The 16,520-nt window shown below is 35.0% G+C and overlaps 2 protein-coding genes across 2 annotated transcripts in view; both read right to left on the reverse strand.

Annotated features, from left to right (window-relative positions):
• The window catches only part of LOC124392607 (mucin-5AC-like), a 35,785-nt gene extending 25,311 nt beyond the window's left edge, over nt 1-10,474 (reverse strand). The window contains 15 exon segments of the mRNA XM_046859755.1: nt 535-629; nt 737-1,033; nt 1,141-1,207; nt 2,566-2,670; nt 2,785-2,923; nt 3,214-3,331; nt 4,155-4,280; nt 4,733-4,945; nt 5,075-5,181; nt 6,141-6,228; nt 6,865-6,979; nt 7,085-7,340; nt 7,423-7,466; nt 8,519-8,545; nt 10,356-10,474. Of these exon segments, the coding sequence (XP_046715711.1) occupies nt 535-629; nt 737-1,033; nt 1,141-1,207; nt 2,566-2,670; nt 2,785-2,923; nt 3,214-3,331; nt 4,155-4,280; nt 4,733-4,754 (969 nt within the window). The 5' untranslated portion in view covers nt 4,755-4,945; nt 5,075-5,181; nt 6,141-6,228; ... (3 more) ...; nt 8,519-8,545; nt 10,356-10,474.
• Nucleotides 10,475-14,897: 4,423 nt separating this feature from the next.
• LOC124392608 (mucin-2-like) overlaps nt 14,898-16,520 on the reverse strand; it is a 30,971-nt gene continuing 29,348 nt past the window's right edge. Inside the window, 3 exon segments of the mRNA XM_046859756.1 lie at nt 14,898-15,298; nt 16,158-16,281; nt 16,454-16,493. Coding sequence (XP_046715712.1) covers nt 15,079-15,298; nt 16,158-16,281; nt 16,454-16,493 — 384 coding nt within the window. The 3' untranslated portion in view covers nt 14,898-15,078.

Genomic DNA, 16,520 nt, shown 5'->3' on the forward strand with positions numbered 1-16,520 from the left:
ATTGATGTTGTCGAAGATGCTCTTGTGTTGATGGTTAATGCAGTGTTGTGGTGTACAATTTGATTTGTATTTACTGTTTTTGCCTGAATTTTAAATATGAGTAAAATATGAATAAAAGTAATGTTCAAATCAGATACTGAAAGACTTTTACTTAAGTCATATTGAAATTGGTGACTTTTAACTGAAGTTTAGCAGTAAGGAAGCTATACTATTACTCAAGTATGATTTTTAGGTACTTTTACATCTCTGCCAAACAATCATGAATCGACACATTTTTTCACACAATGTTGACCAGTGTGGTATATATACAGCATACTTGGTTTTAAATCATACTAAAAAGAAAGCTGATCATTTGAATATGATGTTTGTGTATGTGTGCCATTTGGCAAGTCTCCTGAGAAGTCTTTTTGCACTTTTGTGCTTTTTTTCTAGACATTAGTTTGGCTATGTGGAGCTCTATCAGACTTTATTTGGCATTGATATTACTTGGAGATCCAACCATACCTGGTCAAAAAAAAAAAGTTCAAAACACACCTGTACATAATCCTTCGGGTTGACTTCAAAATGACAGGGCGAAAAAGGTCCTTGTGGATTACTGAGCATCTCACACCACACCTTGGCATAATTTTCTGTAAGAGAAGTTTAAAGGTTTAAAACCATATAATGGGACAATAGAAACTTTTTATTTTTAATTTTTTTCCACAGTAATATCTTCCTGCGGTTTAAAGATGTGTACCTTTTTCCACACTCATAGTACAGGGGTCAATGAGATTGGTACTGAAATCTTGACACATTGTGACCTTCCATGTGCTGGCGAAAGTCGTGGCTGTCCCCTCGATGAGACCCGATTGCGTCTTGAAATCATCTCCTTGGATGTCATTGAAGTTGCCACACAGGCCGCTCAGTGTTGCCTTTTGATTCACGTTAGCTATCAGGTACACCTGCATAATTGGAACGAGCTGAATGATGACTTGAAGGCTGGGTGTCTGCACCATTAAGTAGAATGTAGAAGGCTTGAAGATTTGAAATTGATCTGAAGAAAGGTTAAAAAACACAATTTCGATTGTAACAATAAGCACAGGCGAGTTAAAATACACAGTTTCTACCATAATATGATACAATGACTTTCTAATAACCCACCGTTAAAAACTGGAAGCTTGGTTGCCACATTGTTTATAAGTACGTTGCCAGTGGTTGTGACTATAACCTGTATATTGGAAATGAAAAAACATTATTATCATTATATATGTATGTGGCTATATAAACAAAAAATATTTCATAATAGTAGTAATATATATATATATATATATATATATATATATATATATATATATATATATATATATATATATATATATATATATAAACAAAATATACATAAACCATACATATACAGATCTATACATTTAGCCATAAAATATATATGCCATTCTATACAAATACGAAAATTTTTGTCTGAATCATATTACAGATTAAAAACACATAATTTACAACTGCTTTTTTAAAACTGGATACTCAGTTACCTGAAGGGACCAAGCACTGAAGGTGGATAAGCACCTACTGTATTTCCAGTGGTGACAGTGACAAAGTAAATGTAATTCGTTACTGTACTTAAGTAGCTTTTTGGCGTATCTGCGCTTTACTGAAATATTTCCATTTGAACCTTATTTTCAAATTTTTTTTAAGTGGTTAAAAAGTTGTTTTTGGGCTCATGAACATTTCAATAAATATCAATCAGTATTTGACTCATAAATATCATTCTATTAATTGACTGTTGTGTTGAGAGTAACATTATAGCTATAATAAATCATAGTACTTTGGATACTAAATTACATTTGAAGGCAAATACTTTTGTACTTTTACTCAAGTAAATCTTTTACTTTTACTAGAGTAAAATTTTAGTGAGTGTATCTCCATTGTAACTTGAATACAAGTACAAGATTTGTGTAGTTCGTCCACCACTGTGTTTCTTAGTATTTTCCTTTTTCTTCTTCTTTTAATTGTAAATATTATTAAAGGGTCAAACAACAAAGGTATTTGGGCATCTATTGTGTTTATTCTTCTTCTTCCTCTTTGTCTTCTTCATCTCTTATTATGGAAGTCTATGACATTTCCCAGAACCATATACTTAAAAGTTATGAAATTTGACACAGTAATTAGGCATATTGCCAATAGTGACAGCACCAATTTTTGGCTCTGCCCCTTATTGCCACAAGTGTCACCATTGGGTCAAATTTGAAGGTGCGTTTATGCTCACATTTTAAACTTTTATGATCAAACTCTCTTTTTCAGCTCAGTTCTTGCTGATTTCATTGGATTATATAATGCCATTTTCTGCTTAATTGACTTTTCTGCTTTTATAAAGGTATATTTGGTTCAAACAGTTACCACTTAGTTGGGGACACTCATTTGTATTGGACGTCTTTAAATGGCATAAAATTACAATTTTCTTATGTATCATGTGAATGTGTAAACAGCATTCCAAGCTCACAGATTTAAGATATATTGATAATAACAAACATAACAGTTGACCATAAAATCTTTTCGAATATTTAAAGTGCTTACAGGATATTTTGAGTTGATGACCTTCACAGACGTCAGGCATGTTTCAGTATCTGATGTACCACACTGTGCCAGATGCACCACCACTGTCACATCACTACTGTTATCCTGTAAAGAAAGAAAAAAATTATGCAAATGCTATCGCAGTGTTTTTACATCTTGTATAACTACAGCAGCGAAGTAGCAATATATGAACCATAAGCTTTCTGGTAAATTAATGACCTTGGAAAGAATATAATCACAGTTTCCATGGAAGCTGTAAGCTTTGCCATCATAAGTGATTATGTGAGACCCTCCCAGCAAAGAGCAGGTTCCAGGGCAGTCCTTATTAATGCAATTCCACCGTCCTTGTGAACACAGGCTGTAACACATGAAGCAGATATTACAATAAAGAGAGACATTAAAAGTGTATGAAGTGTATATTTTGTATAAAGTAGACACATCACACATATATATGTTTTGCATATTTGCATATCTGCTGTTCCTTAACATTTGCCATAGAAGTTGGGAACAAACTACTTTATCAGATTTACTTATATTTATTAAAATGGGTAAAATTAGTCAGATTTTAATTGATTTTTCACTCTAAGGGGACAAGTTGAAGCAAACTGGTGCAGCAGTGTGTGTCTGCGTGAGTTCACATGACTTTACCATTCTTGACAAGTCCTCGTGAATGAATCTCCCGCTTGATAGGTTTTGCCATTGTGGGTGCAGGAGCATTTATCCACAGGGATGCATCCTTTATTCTCAATATCATCTAGCACAGTTCCTACACAAAGAAAATAACTGCAATTTTAAAGATTGCAATATTATATGAAAAAGTATGACTTTATACTGAACTGGCTTTGGTAGTGAGAAGCATTATCAAAATATACACTTTTATATAATCACAAGTTATACCAGTGTAAATGCTAATAAAATAGGATGATCTTAGCATTCAGTCCTATTTTTAATGCATGATAGCACAGTCGATTTCTCTCCCAATACTATAAGTGCACCATAAGTCCATTTTCTCAATTATAATTGCTAAACAGTTCAACCCATATATGTAAATGTATATGCAAATGTATATGTATATGTATATATGTGTCCCATAATATATTACCCTAATAATTTTTTGTGATGAATTTTTTATATATAAAACCATTTCATTAAAAAACAAATAATAAAAATAAATAAATAATAATAATAATAATAATAATAATAATAATAATAATAATAATAATAAATATGAATTGCGATTAAGTTGAATAATTTTTTTTTTTTTTTTTTTTGGCTGATTCCCTACAAAACACATAACAAAGACATTTTCTGTTTGGAATATTGCAGGGGCCATGAAATGAAATATTTTGACAAGCAAAATTGGTTTTACCACATGTTCAGCATTTTCTGCGCCAAGAGTGCATGGTTTCTGGTCATGTGACTAAAACATCTTTTAGAATAAAGTTATAAACCCAAAACCAATATCTGTTCACTAACAATGGAAATTGGGTTCATGGCCACAACAAAAGGCTGAATAAAATTTTGCCTGTTTGAAGTGTGTGCATGTGAGACCCAAAGAAAGATGACAGAGATTGATTATTAAGTCTTACCAGGTGGACAGATGCATCCATCCACACAGTGATCTGCACAGAGTTGGGTCCCCTCTTGATTAGAGCAGGTGTCTGTACAGGGACTCCCACATTCACTGTGCACCATGTTCAAGGAACACTTCATTTCTAACCAGGACAAAAAAAAAAACAACCAGGCAGCATTACCACCAACAGTAAAAGACCAATATTATCTCACCACTCCTTGACACTAGCAGCAGTGAGCTTCACCTGGATACCTTCATGTGCTTAGAAATCACATCATGTAACACTGATATCAATTTATACATATGTGTATAATATATTAAGTAATAAGTAAGAGTTTGTAACTACAAACAGAACTTGTAATGGTCTCTGGTAAAATCTTTCTGGCTTCGGTTTCATTCTCCAAGACTTTAAAGACATTTAAAGTCAGTTTAATGAGAGTAATTCTCAAAACCTCTTGGTTTCCTGCTTACTGTTTTCTTTGCATTTATCTCTTACTGTGCAAATGGAGCTATTTAAGTTCTCCTAGATCTTTCCACTACTCCGCTGTATATGACACCTACAATCATACATTGTCAGTATGTATAGTAACATACCACAGAAGTTTTTGATCTCCATTTCCCCGGTTTGCCGCCAGCGTGTGCACACTGACGTGAGAACTCTGATATAGTGTCGCACAGGCAATTACTCTCACTGCTGTTGCACTGACACAAGTCTTGAACGCATGCTTCTAAATACACAATTGTGGGCAACAGGTCATGGCAGCTTGCAAATGCAGGGTGGTACAGCAGACTGTGGCATTGGTCTGTCTATGGAGAAATACAAACATGTTACACTCTCAGAGCCTACAAACTGTCAAACAGATTACTTGATTAAACATTTATTTTACAACAGAAAAATTGCATGCAAAACTCTTGAAATTTAATGATGGTTTATACCTTAATCTGGCACTGGCCCTGGACCTTGGGATTAGTCTGGTCACATTTTTCAGTGGGTAAATCCATTTTCCATTTCAAGCCTAAATCCTCTGCATTTAATTGTTGACCTATTGAAAGAATGTAAAAACTATACATATGACTATACTATACTTTGTAAAGTGGAACGTGACAAAGCTACATGTATTTCATCCAAAACATTCTTTCATTGGCTAAGATGACATTTCGATTCAAATGAATCACAAATGTATCGCAAAGACAAATTTGAATTATAATTTATTGTAATCACAGATTACTTTTGCAATTTACAATTACAGTTTACAATTGACAAAAGCTTGGCTTCTTCAGAATAAGATAAAATCATTTCCTTTATTCGTAGTCAGGGACTTGAGAAGTAAAGAAATTAAATGTAAAATCGGGTGACTTTTATGTCCTAGTTTTCGGCATTAATTGTTATCACCATCTTCATGGAAATGGCAAAAAGTTTGATCCCCGTCTCGATTTGAACGTGTGAGTGAATTAGTAAGTGTCCATGAGTAAATAAGTGAGTGAGAGTGAGTGAGTGAGTGAGTGAGTGTATGAATAAATGAGTGACCTAATGAGAAGGTCAAAGATTCAGTGCATATACAGTATACAAGTGAGTAAATGAGTGAGTGAGTGAGTGAGTGAGTGAGTAAAGGAATGAGTAAATAGACACGTTAGTGTATGAGTGAGAGAGGAGTAAATGAGTGAGGGTGTAAGTGAATGAGTGTGTGAATAAGTAAATAGGTGAATGAGTGACTGATTGAGTGAGTAAGTGAATGAGTAAATGAATGAGTGAGTGAGAAAGTAAATGAATGAGTGGGTGAGTAAGGAAATAAGTGAATAAGTGAATGAGTGAGTGAGTGAGTGAGTAAATGAATGAGTGTGTGTGTGTGAATAAGCAAATAAGTAAATGAGTGAGTGAGTGAGTGAGTGAGTAAGTAAATGATTGAGTATGTGTGTGAATAAGCAAATAAGTAAATGAGTGAGTGAGTGTGTGAGTGAGTGACTGAATGAATAAATGAATGAATCAACTTATTTGGCTCACCATTTTCAGTGAACTCGTTCTTTGTGATACCGTTGAAGTCTCCACAGAGTCCACATGTTTTATTCATATAGTTTTTGGACATCTCAATCTGGTAACATAAAGAAAGGTAAAGCTTAGATACATTTAATATACTATTGCATATGCATTAGTAATATAAGAAATGTATTATTAGTATATTTAAAATGATAACAAAACAAGTGAAAAAGATCTTTCCTCTTTATAATATGTGACAATATAATGTGTTTAATTTGTAATATCAGAAAAACAACAAAAGAAACAAAGAGAACAAATGTATTTTTAAGTATCCTACATTCCAGTGGTACAATGCCTTAAATTTGCAGGTTAAACCAGCTCAAAACATGTTGACTATTATGGTTTGGGTTTTTAAGTTTTCCATATTTAGATAAAAACTCTGTTTGATTTGATTGTTGTTTTAGTTTGACATCCTGTTTCATGTTTTCTCTTCTTTTTATGTACAACATGTGTTACATGAACAAACACTGTTTGACATGGTTTGATAATTCTTTTAATACCACTGGCAAACTGAGATGAAATGTTAAGTCATCTGCAAAGTCAGTTTGGATAGTTAAGCCGATCAGGAATTAAGCTGCCGCTCCTGCCTTTAGCACATTTGCTCAAGTTGTTTTGTATCAAATACTACCCCAGCTTTTGTAAATATGTGTCCCATGGATATATTGTACTGGAAATAAAAGTCAAACTGTACCGAGAGAGAGTTGTCTTCATCCCAGTACACTGTCACTCCTAACTTGGAGGTGATTTTAATGTAATTGGTCATTTTCTCAATCCGAAGTCCACTAAAATACCCTGGAATGGTCAATCTAAAAACAACAAAAAATGGTTAGGAAAATGTCAAAACATCATATTGCCCCCACACACACACACACACACACACACACACACACCTACACACACACAATACTCACGGTTTATTGTTCACAGTGATGTTTCCTCTGAGCAGGATAACTATAATTCCTTCCAGCTTTATGGTGAAAGAGCTAATTACAGGAAGGTTATTCACCAGTGTCCTTCTCATTTGGATGTTAAAATCAGACTGGGAGCTGTCACACATGGTGGTAAGGATGTAGTTACACTGGTATGGCAGCTGGAAGAAATCACCATCATACGTGGAGAAGTGGAAGTTTCCCCAAGTACTGCAGACCTGTCCATTATGACCAGAACCTGTCCACATTTTCTCTGGGTTAAGTATGGCATTGCATTTGTGATTTATTTGTAATGTTTTGAAAGAAACAGAAATGTTTACCTGTGGCACTCTAGCAATCACCGGCATTGTGGTCTGCATGGTCACTTAGGTGGAAAACAAAATAAAAAGATGATTCACAGTTGCCATGTGACAAATTAATACCCTCAACATTATTCAGACATTAATGACACGCTGCTCTGGATTTGAATGTGTCACGTTTACTGTAGAACACAGAATTTTCGGTATTGAATTACATTATTCTGGAGTAATATTATTCTGGAAGTCCAGTGCAACTGACAACAGTGCAACTACAGTATGGCGTTCTGAATTTCATGATTTGTGTTGTATGTGCACTCCAGAGTGACATTGGAGGCAAAAAATGGACAGCAACATTACATACATAAGTATAATACTTTTTTTAATTATAGTGTTACTAATTGAACCGCCATAAAACATTTTTTTCACGATTCAGGAGGTCAGAGGAGAAATTTTTATGTTGATTAAATTCAGAACTGTAATTGTAATCTGCATTTGTTTATGCCTCAGTATATTGATCAGTATATTTGCATTTTGTTTTATTATTGAAATTCTCCATGTATAATTATGTCCTTGTATTTTACCTTGTCAAAAAGAAAAAAATATGATCTGCATTTTAAGTCTATATTTTCTACCTCCACCCCACACACACATAAAAAAGACAGTTTATATACAATACATAGTATATATAGTATATAGTATATACAATAGTATGCTACCATTCATTATCTTATGTTGTTGCCTATTTAACATCCATGTAAAATTTATTTTCACCATTCAGGAGATCAGAGGAGAATGTTAGCTTTAATTTGAAAGGAATTTTATGTTGATAAAATGTAAAACTGTAATTGTTGTAAGATGCATCTATTGATGCTTCCAGTTGCTTTCAGTTTTAGTTATATAAATAATATACATTATATTTAAACTTTTTTGTTTTATTATTGTAATTCTTATATTTAATTATGTATTTGTATGTTACCTCGTCAAAAAGAAAAACACGATCTGCATTTTGAGTCTATATTTTCTAACCCCACCCCACCCCACATACAATTAAACACAGTTTACCAAGACTTAAGTTATAAAATCAACCTTAGCTACTGATATACATTAAGCTGTATACCTGGTATAATTGTCGGCTCCATCATTTCTACGAATGACAAAAAAAAAAACAAGAAATCATCAATCACAAATGACTAAATAATTCAAATAAATCTGTTTTTCCAATTACTGATTTGTTCACAACAAATACCTCGGCATACAGATAAAAGAAAAAGCAATTCAACATGAAATATATGTACAGTTTATGTATAATTCAGTATAAATATATAAACAATTCCTATACAATTGATTTCTTTTGCTTTTAGATGTTTAGGATCCTTTTCAACCCAAAATAAGGAAGCAATGATTATGACGCATGGCTCATTTTATAATGACAATAAATTAATCATTATAGTGCCTGTCAAAAGTTTGGAAAATCTTGATCTTTTATCATCTTTTATCATGTACATGCACAAGAAACACACAAGAATTGGACTGTGAATGACTGAAAGAAAGTTCTGTGGACAGATGAGTCAAACTGGGACATTTTGGGCTCTAAAAAAAGAGCTTATGTAAGATGGAGAACATGAGAGAAGATGTTAGCAGACTTCCTCACCCCCACAGTCAAACATTAAGGTGAAAACTTGGTTTGGTTTGGGGTTGTTTTGGAGCAGAGAAGGTTGGAGGCTTATTCCAGGAAAGAAAAAGAAAAACTAAACCAACATGGCAACCATTCCATACTTCATTCATTCTGGACTGCAGCTAACTGTAACCAGCTTCACTATTAAACAAGATAATGCACTGTACACTATACTGATCTCGTTAAATGCTGACAAGGGTGGAGTTTTAGCTTTGCTAACAGTGTTAATAAATGTTTAGTCACTATAGAAATATAACTAAAATCACATAAAAGCATGTGTTTGATATCAAACATGGTTATGTAAACATTCTATACACTGTGTGTAGGTGAAACAAGTTTTACTTAATGCAAAGGTGTGTAACAAGCAAACACTCTCTTATGCTAACACAGGTTCACAGGTAGGTTTCTTTTCAAAGTAGGATTAATAATTGATCCATACTTTAATGGCATGCAATTCCATCTGGACTGCAGCTATTTGGAACCATCTTCACCATACAAGGACCTAAAGTGTACATACAAGCTCTGTAAGCGTTATTTAGAGTGTCAAATAGATTGTTATCTATCATGGAATGTCCTGCCCAGTCACCACACTTAAATCCTGTTGAACTGCTCTGGGATGAACTGGATCGCAAGGGCAAAAGACACTTTTTCTCTAGCACGTTTTACAAAAGGCATAACTTCAGCTGAATTTTTGGAGAAATGAACAGTAAGCCAAAAAAGGAAGGTTTTTCAATAAAAAATAAAGTTTAACATCTGTACATTCTTATTTTAGTTGGTTTAAAGTAAATCTTTATGAATGTAATTTGTTGTAAAGAATCTAAAGAAATATCGTTGTCTCAAAAAACACAAAAAAAGTTTCCAAACTTTTGACAGGCTTTGGTTCAATATTCTTACTTTTAAAATTTTAGACAAGTATCAATATATATATGTTATAGTTAAGTTACATATCAAACAAATATAAAATACATTAAAACATGTAATTATAAACATATAATAATAGCTGTAGAACTAGGCTATAAATTTCTGCTATAAATTATATACTGTATAGATAGATAGATAGATAGATAGATAGATAGATAGATAGATAGATAGATAGATAGAAAATATGTGAATTTTATACTATAGTACATATTGTAGTGCTGATTACAACAATATTTTCAAATCTTACAGTAGTAAATCTTAAAGTAAGACATTAATGTTTATTTTATAATGAATAATGTTTAATTACACTAAAACTAATAGCATTAGAATAGTTATAATTTCAAGTATTTTCACCAACCTGATTGTTGCGATGATTGCAGTCCACTCAATATCGTAAGCCAACTCAAGACCCATATTTGGGACATCTTTGCACCTCCCATGGATGCCAGGACACTGCAGTAACAGCTGCTTGATCCCGTCTCTATCCAACTACTACAAGAAAAATGGCTTTTATACACTTTTCTATTCTGGTTGATTGCTTATATGGGCGTAGCTTTAGCTCAGCTTACACTGTTAATAGTTGTTTGGTCACTATATAAATATAATTATTTGAAAGCTTATAGAAGTTTGTGTTTGATATCCAACAGGGTGTAAAGCAAACTTTCGTCACACTGTGTGTGAGTAAACACGTTCTGCTTAACGCAAAGGTAAAGGTGTGTAACAAACATTCTCTTATGTTAACACTAGCAAGTCTCTTTCCAACGGGGTATTACTGATCTAAAATTAGACTCTTTAATTAGCTGAATATTTAAAGACAAGAAACTAAAAGATGTCTTTTTCAGAACGTTCCTGGCTACATGACAAAAGGTGGGGAGGTGGTAACTTTGTGGTAGCTTAGATCAAGTCCCAGCCACATGAAGCAGCCGCTCCTGTATAAATAAGATAAATGTAAGTTGCTCTGGATAAGGGTGTCTGCCAAATGACATAAATGTATATCTAGTCCCAATTTTCTGTTATAATAACCTCCACTCTTCTAAAAAGATGTTCCACTAGATTTTGGAGTGTGCTTGTATAGATTTGTGACTATTCAACCAGAAGGGCATTAGTAAAGCCAGGTACTGATGTAGGTTGAGGAGGTATGTTGTGCAGTCAGCAATTCAGTTCTTTTGTTTGTGCACAGGGGCATTGTCATGCTGGAACAGGTTTGGGTCTTGTAGTAAGGGGGAAATTTAATGTTACTATACCCAAAGACATTTAATACAATTGTGTGGAACAACTTTGCGGTAACAGCTTGGGGAAGAACCACAGCTGGCTGGAAAAGTCAGGTGTGCCAATACTTTTGTCCATATAATGTAATTTGAAGCAAGTTGTAATAAAAAAGGATATGGGCATAATTAGTATACCGGAAGTATGTAAAGAATAAATTGTTTTGTGTTACTATATTTTTACTATTATTACATATTTGACAAAGGTATTGGGACACCTGACTTTTCCAGCCGGATGTGGTTATATGTCAAGGCTCTTCTCTGTTCATGCATGGAGGTGGTGGAACGAACGTCCCCTAGATGTCTGAACAGATTATTTACTGCCGACCTTCAAACAAGGTAAGGACCTTCCTCTTCCTGAAACGATTACAGTAACACCTTTCCCTGTTTGTTTTATCTCTTTGTTTAAAATAAGGTGTGTTATTTAGTCTGATGGCATCCAGTCTGATGGGATTTGAACTAATTGCCTTCTGAGAAGCTGTCAAACACCTCAACAATAGAGCTCTCCCCTCTCTTGTTAAAGTTTGAATATAGAGAGGTAGTTTATAGGCCTCTCAAAGATGTTATTGCTCAACACATAAAATCAGGGGTCATCATTTGGCATACTGGAGTCTTATTAAATTCGTAATTATTAATATATATTTTTTACGAGTGGATAGTATTTCATGCTTTAATGCTGATTCTGACTGAAATCAATGGACAGTAAGTCCATCACAGGACACCAAACACACAAGGGCAATTTGGTGTGACCAGAATGTTTTTGTGAAATGGAGGAAACTGGAGAAACTTTAAATCTCACTATATTTACATGTATGACATTTGGCAGTTGCCCTTATTAAGAGCGACTTATATTTATTTAATTAATGTAACTGAGCTTAACTGAAGTCGATGGTTAATTGCTTTATTCAAAGGTTATCAGTGGCAGCTTAGGATTTGAACTCACAACCTTCCGAATAGAAGTCCAAAGTCTTAACTACTGAGTTTCATCAATACATACAGTAGCCTGAGCTTGAAATTGCAAAGATGTGGAGCTGGGAGCTGTGGCACGGGATCTCTGTTACAACAAGAGATCATTTATCCTTTTGTTTCCACATTTATCCTTCTGTTCCATGACACAAATATTGGTGGATGAATGATTTACACTTTTTACTATTATAATTAAGTACATTTGTTTGAATAAATGTTTGTGGACACCTGACCTTAAGATGTTCTTTTTGAACATCCCATTACACCTCTAGTAACCCCTATAATTATAGGTGTTTTAATACCTCAACTATTCTGGGAAGATGTTCCACACGATTTTGGATTGTGCTTCTGGAGATTTGTGCTCACTCAGCCACACTGGTGTTTTAAACTCAGGTGATGTGAGACGGCCTGGGGTGCTGTCAGAATTCCAGTTCATTCCAATGGTATTCAATAAGGTTGAGGTCAGAGCTCTACAGCAGGCCACTCATGATCTTCCATGCCAACTATCTTTGTGCAGAGGCGCATTAACATGTTGGAACAGGAATGGCTCTCTTAGCTTAAATCTACATACAGTGAGGAAAATAAGTATTTGAACACCCTGCTATTTTGCAAGTTCTCCCACTTAGAAATCATGGAGGGGTCTGAAATTGTCATCGTAGGTGCATGTCCACTGTGAGAGACATAATCTAAAAAAAAATCCAGAAATCACAATGTATGATTTTTTAACTATTTATTTGTATGATACAGCTGCAAATAAGTATTTAAACACCTGAGAAAGTCAATGTTAATATTTGGTACAGTAGCCTTTGTTTGCAATTACAGAGGTCAAATGTTTCCTGTAGTTTTTCACCAGGTTTGCACACACTGCAGGAGGGATTTTGGCCCACCTCCACACAGATCTTCTCTAGATCAGTCAGGTTTCTGGCCTGTCGCTGAGAAACACGGAGTTTGAGCTCCTCCAAAGATTCTCTATTGGGTTTAGGTCTGAGACTGGCTAGGCCATGCCAGAACCTTGATATGCTTCTTACAGAGCCACTCCTTGGTTATCCTGGCTGTGTGCTTCGGGTCATTGTCATGTTGGAAGACCCAGCCTCGACCCATCTTCAATGCTCTAACTGAGGGAAGGAGGTTGTTCCCCAAAATCTCGCAATACATGGCCCCGGTCATCCTCTCCTTAATACTGTGCAGTAGCCCTGTCCCATGTGCAGAAAAACACCCCAAAGCATGATGCTACCACCCCATGCTTCACAGTAGGGATGGTGTTCTTGGGAGGGTACTCATCATTCTTCTTCATCCAAACACGTTTAGTGGAATTATGACCCAAAAGATCTATTTTGGTCTCATCTGACCACATGACTTTCTCCCATGACTCCTCTGGATCATCCAAATGGTCATTGGCAAACTTAAGACGTGCCTGGACATGTGCTGGTTTAAGCAGGGGAACCTTCCGTGCCATGCATGATTTCAAACCATGACGTCTTAGTGTATTACCAACTGTAACCTTGGAAATGGTGGTCCCAGCTCTTTTCAGGTCATTGACCAGCTCCTCCCGTGTAGTCCTGGGCTGATTTCTCACCTTCCTTAGGATCATTGAGACCCAACGATGTGAGATCTTGCCCAGTCCGAGGGAGATTGACAGTCATGTTTAGCTTCTTCCATTTTCTAATGATTGCTCCAACAGTGGACTTTTTTTCACCAAGCTGCTTGGCAATTTCCCCGTAGCCCTTTCCAGCCTTGTGGAGGTGTACAATTTTGTCTCTAGTGTCTTTGGACAGCTCTTTGGTCTTGGCCATGTTAGTAGTTGGATTCTTACTGATTGTATGCGGTGGACAGGTGTCTTTATGCAGCTAACGACCTCAAACAGGTGCATCAAATTTAGGATAATAAATGTAGTGGAGGTGGACATTTTAAAGGCAGACTAACAGGTCTTTGAGGGTCAAAATTCTAGCTGACAGACAGGTGTTTAAATACTTATTTGCAACTGTGTCATACAAATAAATAGTTTAAAAATCATATATTGTGATTTCTGGATTTTTGTTTTTAGATTATGTCTCTCACAGTGGACATGCACCTACGATGACAATTTCAGACCCCTCCATGATTTCTAAGTGGGAGAACTTGCAAAATAGCAGGGTGTTCAAATACTTATTTTCCTCACTGTATGACTCCCACATATGACTGGAAAAGTCAGGCATCCCAATACCATTGTCTATACCAGGGGTCACCAACGTGGTGGTTTTCTAAAAATAGATGTTTCCTACTTTGTTAAATCATTGTTGATAATTATTATGAGAAATCATTAACATGATCAGCGTCTTCACATAGATGAATATCATTCATTATTAATAATAACATATAATAAAAGATAAATTGAGCAAATTTGTTATTTCAGATCAAACTGAAAACTGTGTGTATCAAACTGGTAGCCCTTCACACTAATCAGTACCCAAGAAGTAGCTCTCAGTTTCAAAAAGGTTGGTGACCCCTGGTCTATACAGTTTAGTACATCACACAGTAAACACATTTAAAAACTCAGACCTCACTAAAGTTTGAGTGCTTTGTGCATGATAAGATGCAACATGGTATTAGACAATACCTCGTTTTTATGCTATTACTTCATATTAAAAATTTTACCAATCAAACACAAAATGAGCGAATACAAGCCAGTGTCTTTTGAAATTGCACTTTATTTAAAAGCTAAATATATACTTAAAATAGAAGTAAAGCAATCATTGGAAAACAATCATCATGAAGCACTTAAAAGCTTTTCTGACTATCTTTGAGAAAAATTGTTAAATAAGGAGTTCTTTGTGACTTGTGTTTTTATGTTATAGTTGTCACAGGACATCTTTAGGGGATCCTGGAGCTGCGTTTCCGGCGAGTATCTACTATGTAAGGCTGTGTGTCCTGGGTGCTTGACAGACACTTAGTCTGGCCACAGCTGCATGCCTCCACCTGGAAGTAGGTGTGGGATATTGAATCTCCATTTAGGCAGTCCAGACTCACTGTGCGGTTACTGGTACGGCTCGCTTGGCAACAGCTACAGGACGAAGAGCCAAACTCCGTGTACCTGAAAAAGACGGACGGACAAACAGATAATATATTAGATTCAATGTACTTGTATTCCTGTCCTGTAGCACATATATAGATATATTAAAATTTTATGGGATGTGCATCTCCATATCATAGGCCGATGTGATTCAATGCATAGCCATGATAAGAAATGATACATTCAGGGTACTTATGAAGCAGCTACTGATTCACCTCTATTCGTGATTAATCGTAACTTAATCCTACATTTGAATCTGTTCTAAATGCACCTTAAATTAATAATTTTCAAGTTTTTCAAAGCCTATAATCAACATGGGCATGGACAGATATAGATGTTCTATGTAAATGTATGTTTATTATTAGTAAAACCAAACTCAACATAGAGCATGAAGACAAAATATTCTTGGAAATGTTTTAAAGTAATTATGATGTCTTAATTGGTGTAAATTATCAGGACACCAAACAGAACTTTGGCTGTGTTTCCACATAGACGATTTGAATTTGAATTTTTTTATATCTGAGTAAAGAAAGGACACGATGAATAAATATATATATAAAAATATATATTTATTCATCGTGTCCTTTCTTTATTTAGATACAAAAAAAATAAAAATTACTCCACAGAAAAATTCTTTTTAATCACTAAATATTTGTTTTCCTGATGCACCAGTCTCAAATCAAGCAATAAAATCCGCCATGACGCACACATCCGGCAATTAAAATCGTCTATGTGGAAACACAGCCAAAGTTCTGTTTGGTGTCCTGATAATTTACAACAATTAAAACATCATAATTACTTTAAAACATTTCCAGGAATATTTTGAATATTTATATATATATATATGATTGTGTGTGTTTTTGTGTTTGTGTATACTCACTGGCTGTAGCTGTTACAATGTCCCTGACAGTGTGTTTGAGGCACTGTGGTCTTTGAGCGGCAGTTGTTGTGACTGATGTAATCAATAGTGGTCTGTACTTTACATCCCTTGTCCTTCTCCACACCTAAACACACACACACACACACACACACACACACACACACACACACACACACACACAAAAGATTTTGTTAAATCTCTTAAAACACACTGTTTGTGTTTAATTATTGGGTGTTGTCTGATTCCTAAATATTTATGTATATTTATAAGATGCAGTATTGTATAGTGCTACTCACACACTGGGCAGCAGCGATTAGCAGAAAGCTGCAAGGTACCCTGCAGATAAAAGATAAGACCAGAATA

This window comes from Silurus meridionalis, chromosome 10, assembly GCF_014805685.1.
Source record: "Silurus meridionalis isolate SWU-2019-XX chromosome 10, ASM1480568v1, whole genome shotgun sequence".
NCBI lineage: Eukaryota > Metazoa > Chordata > Actinopteri > Siluriformes > Siluridae > Silurus > Silurus meridionalis.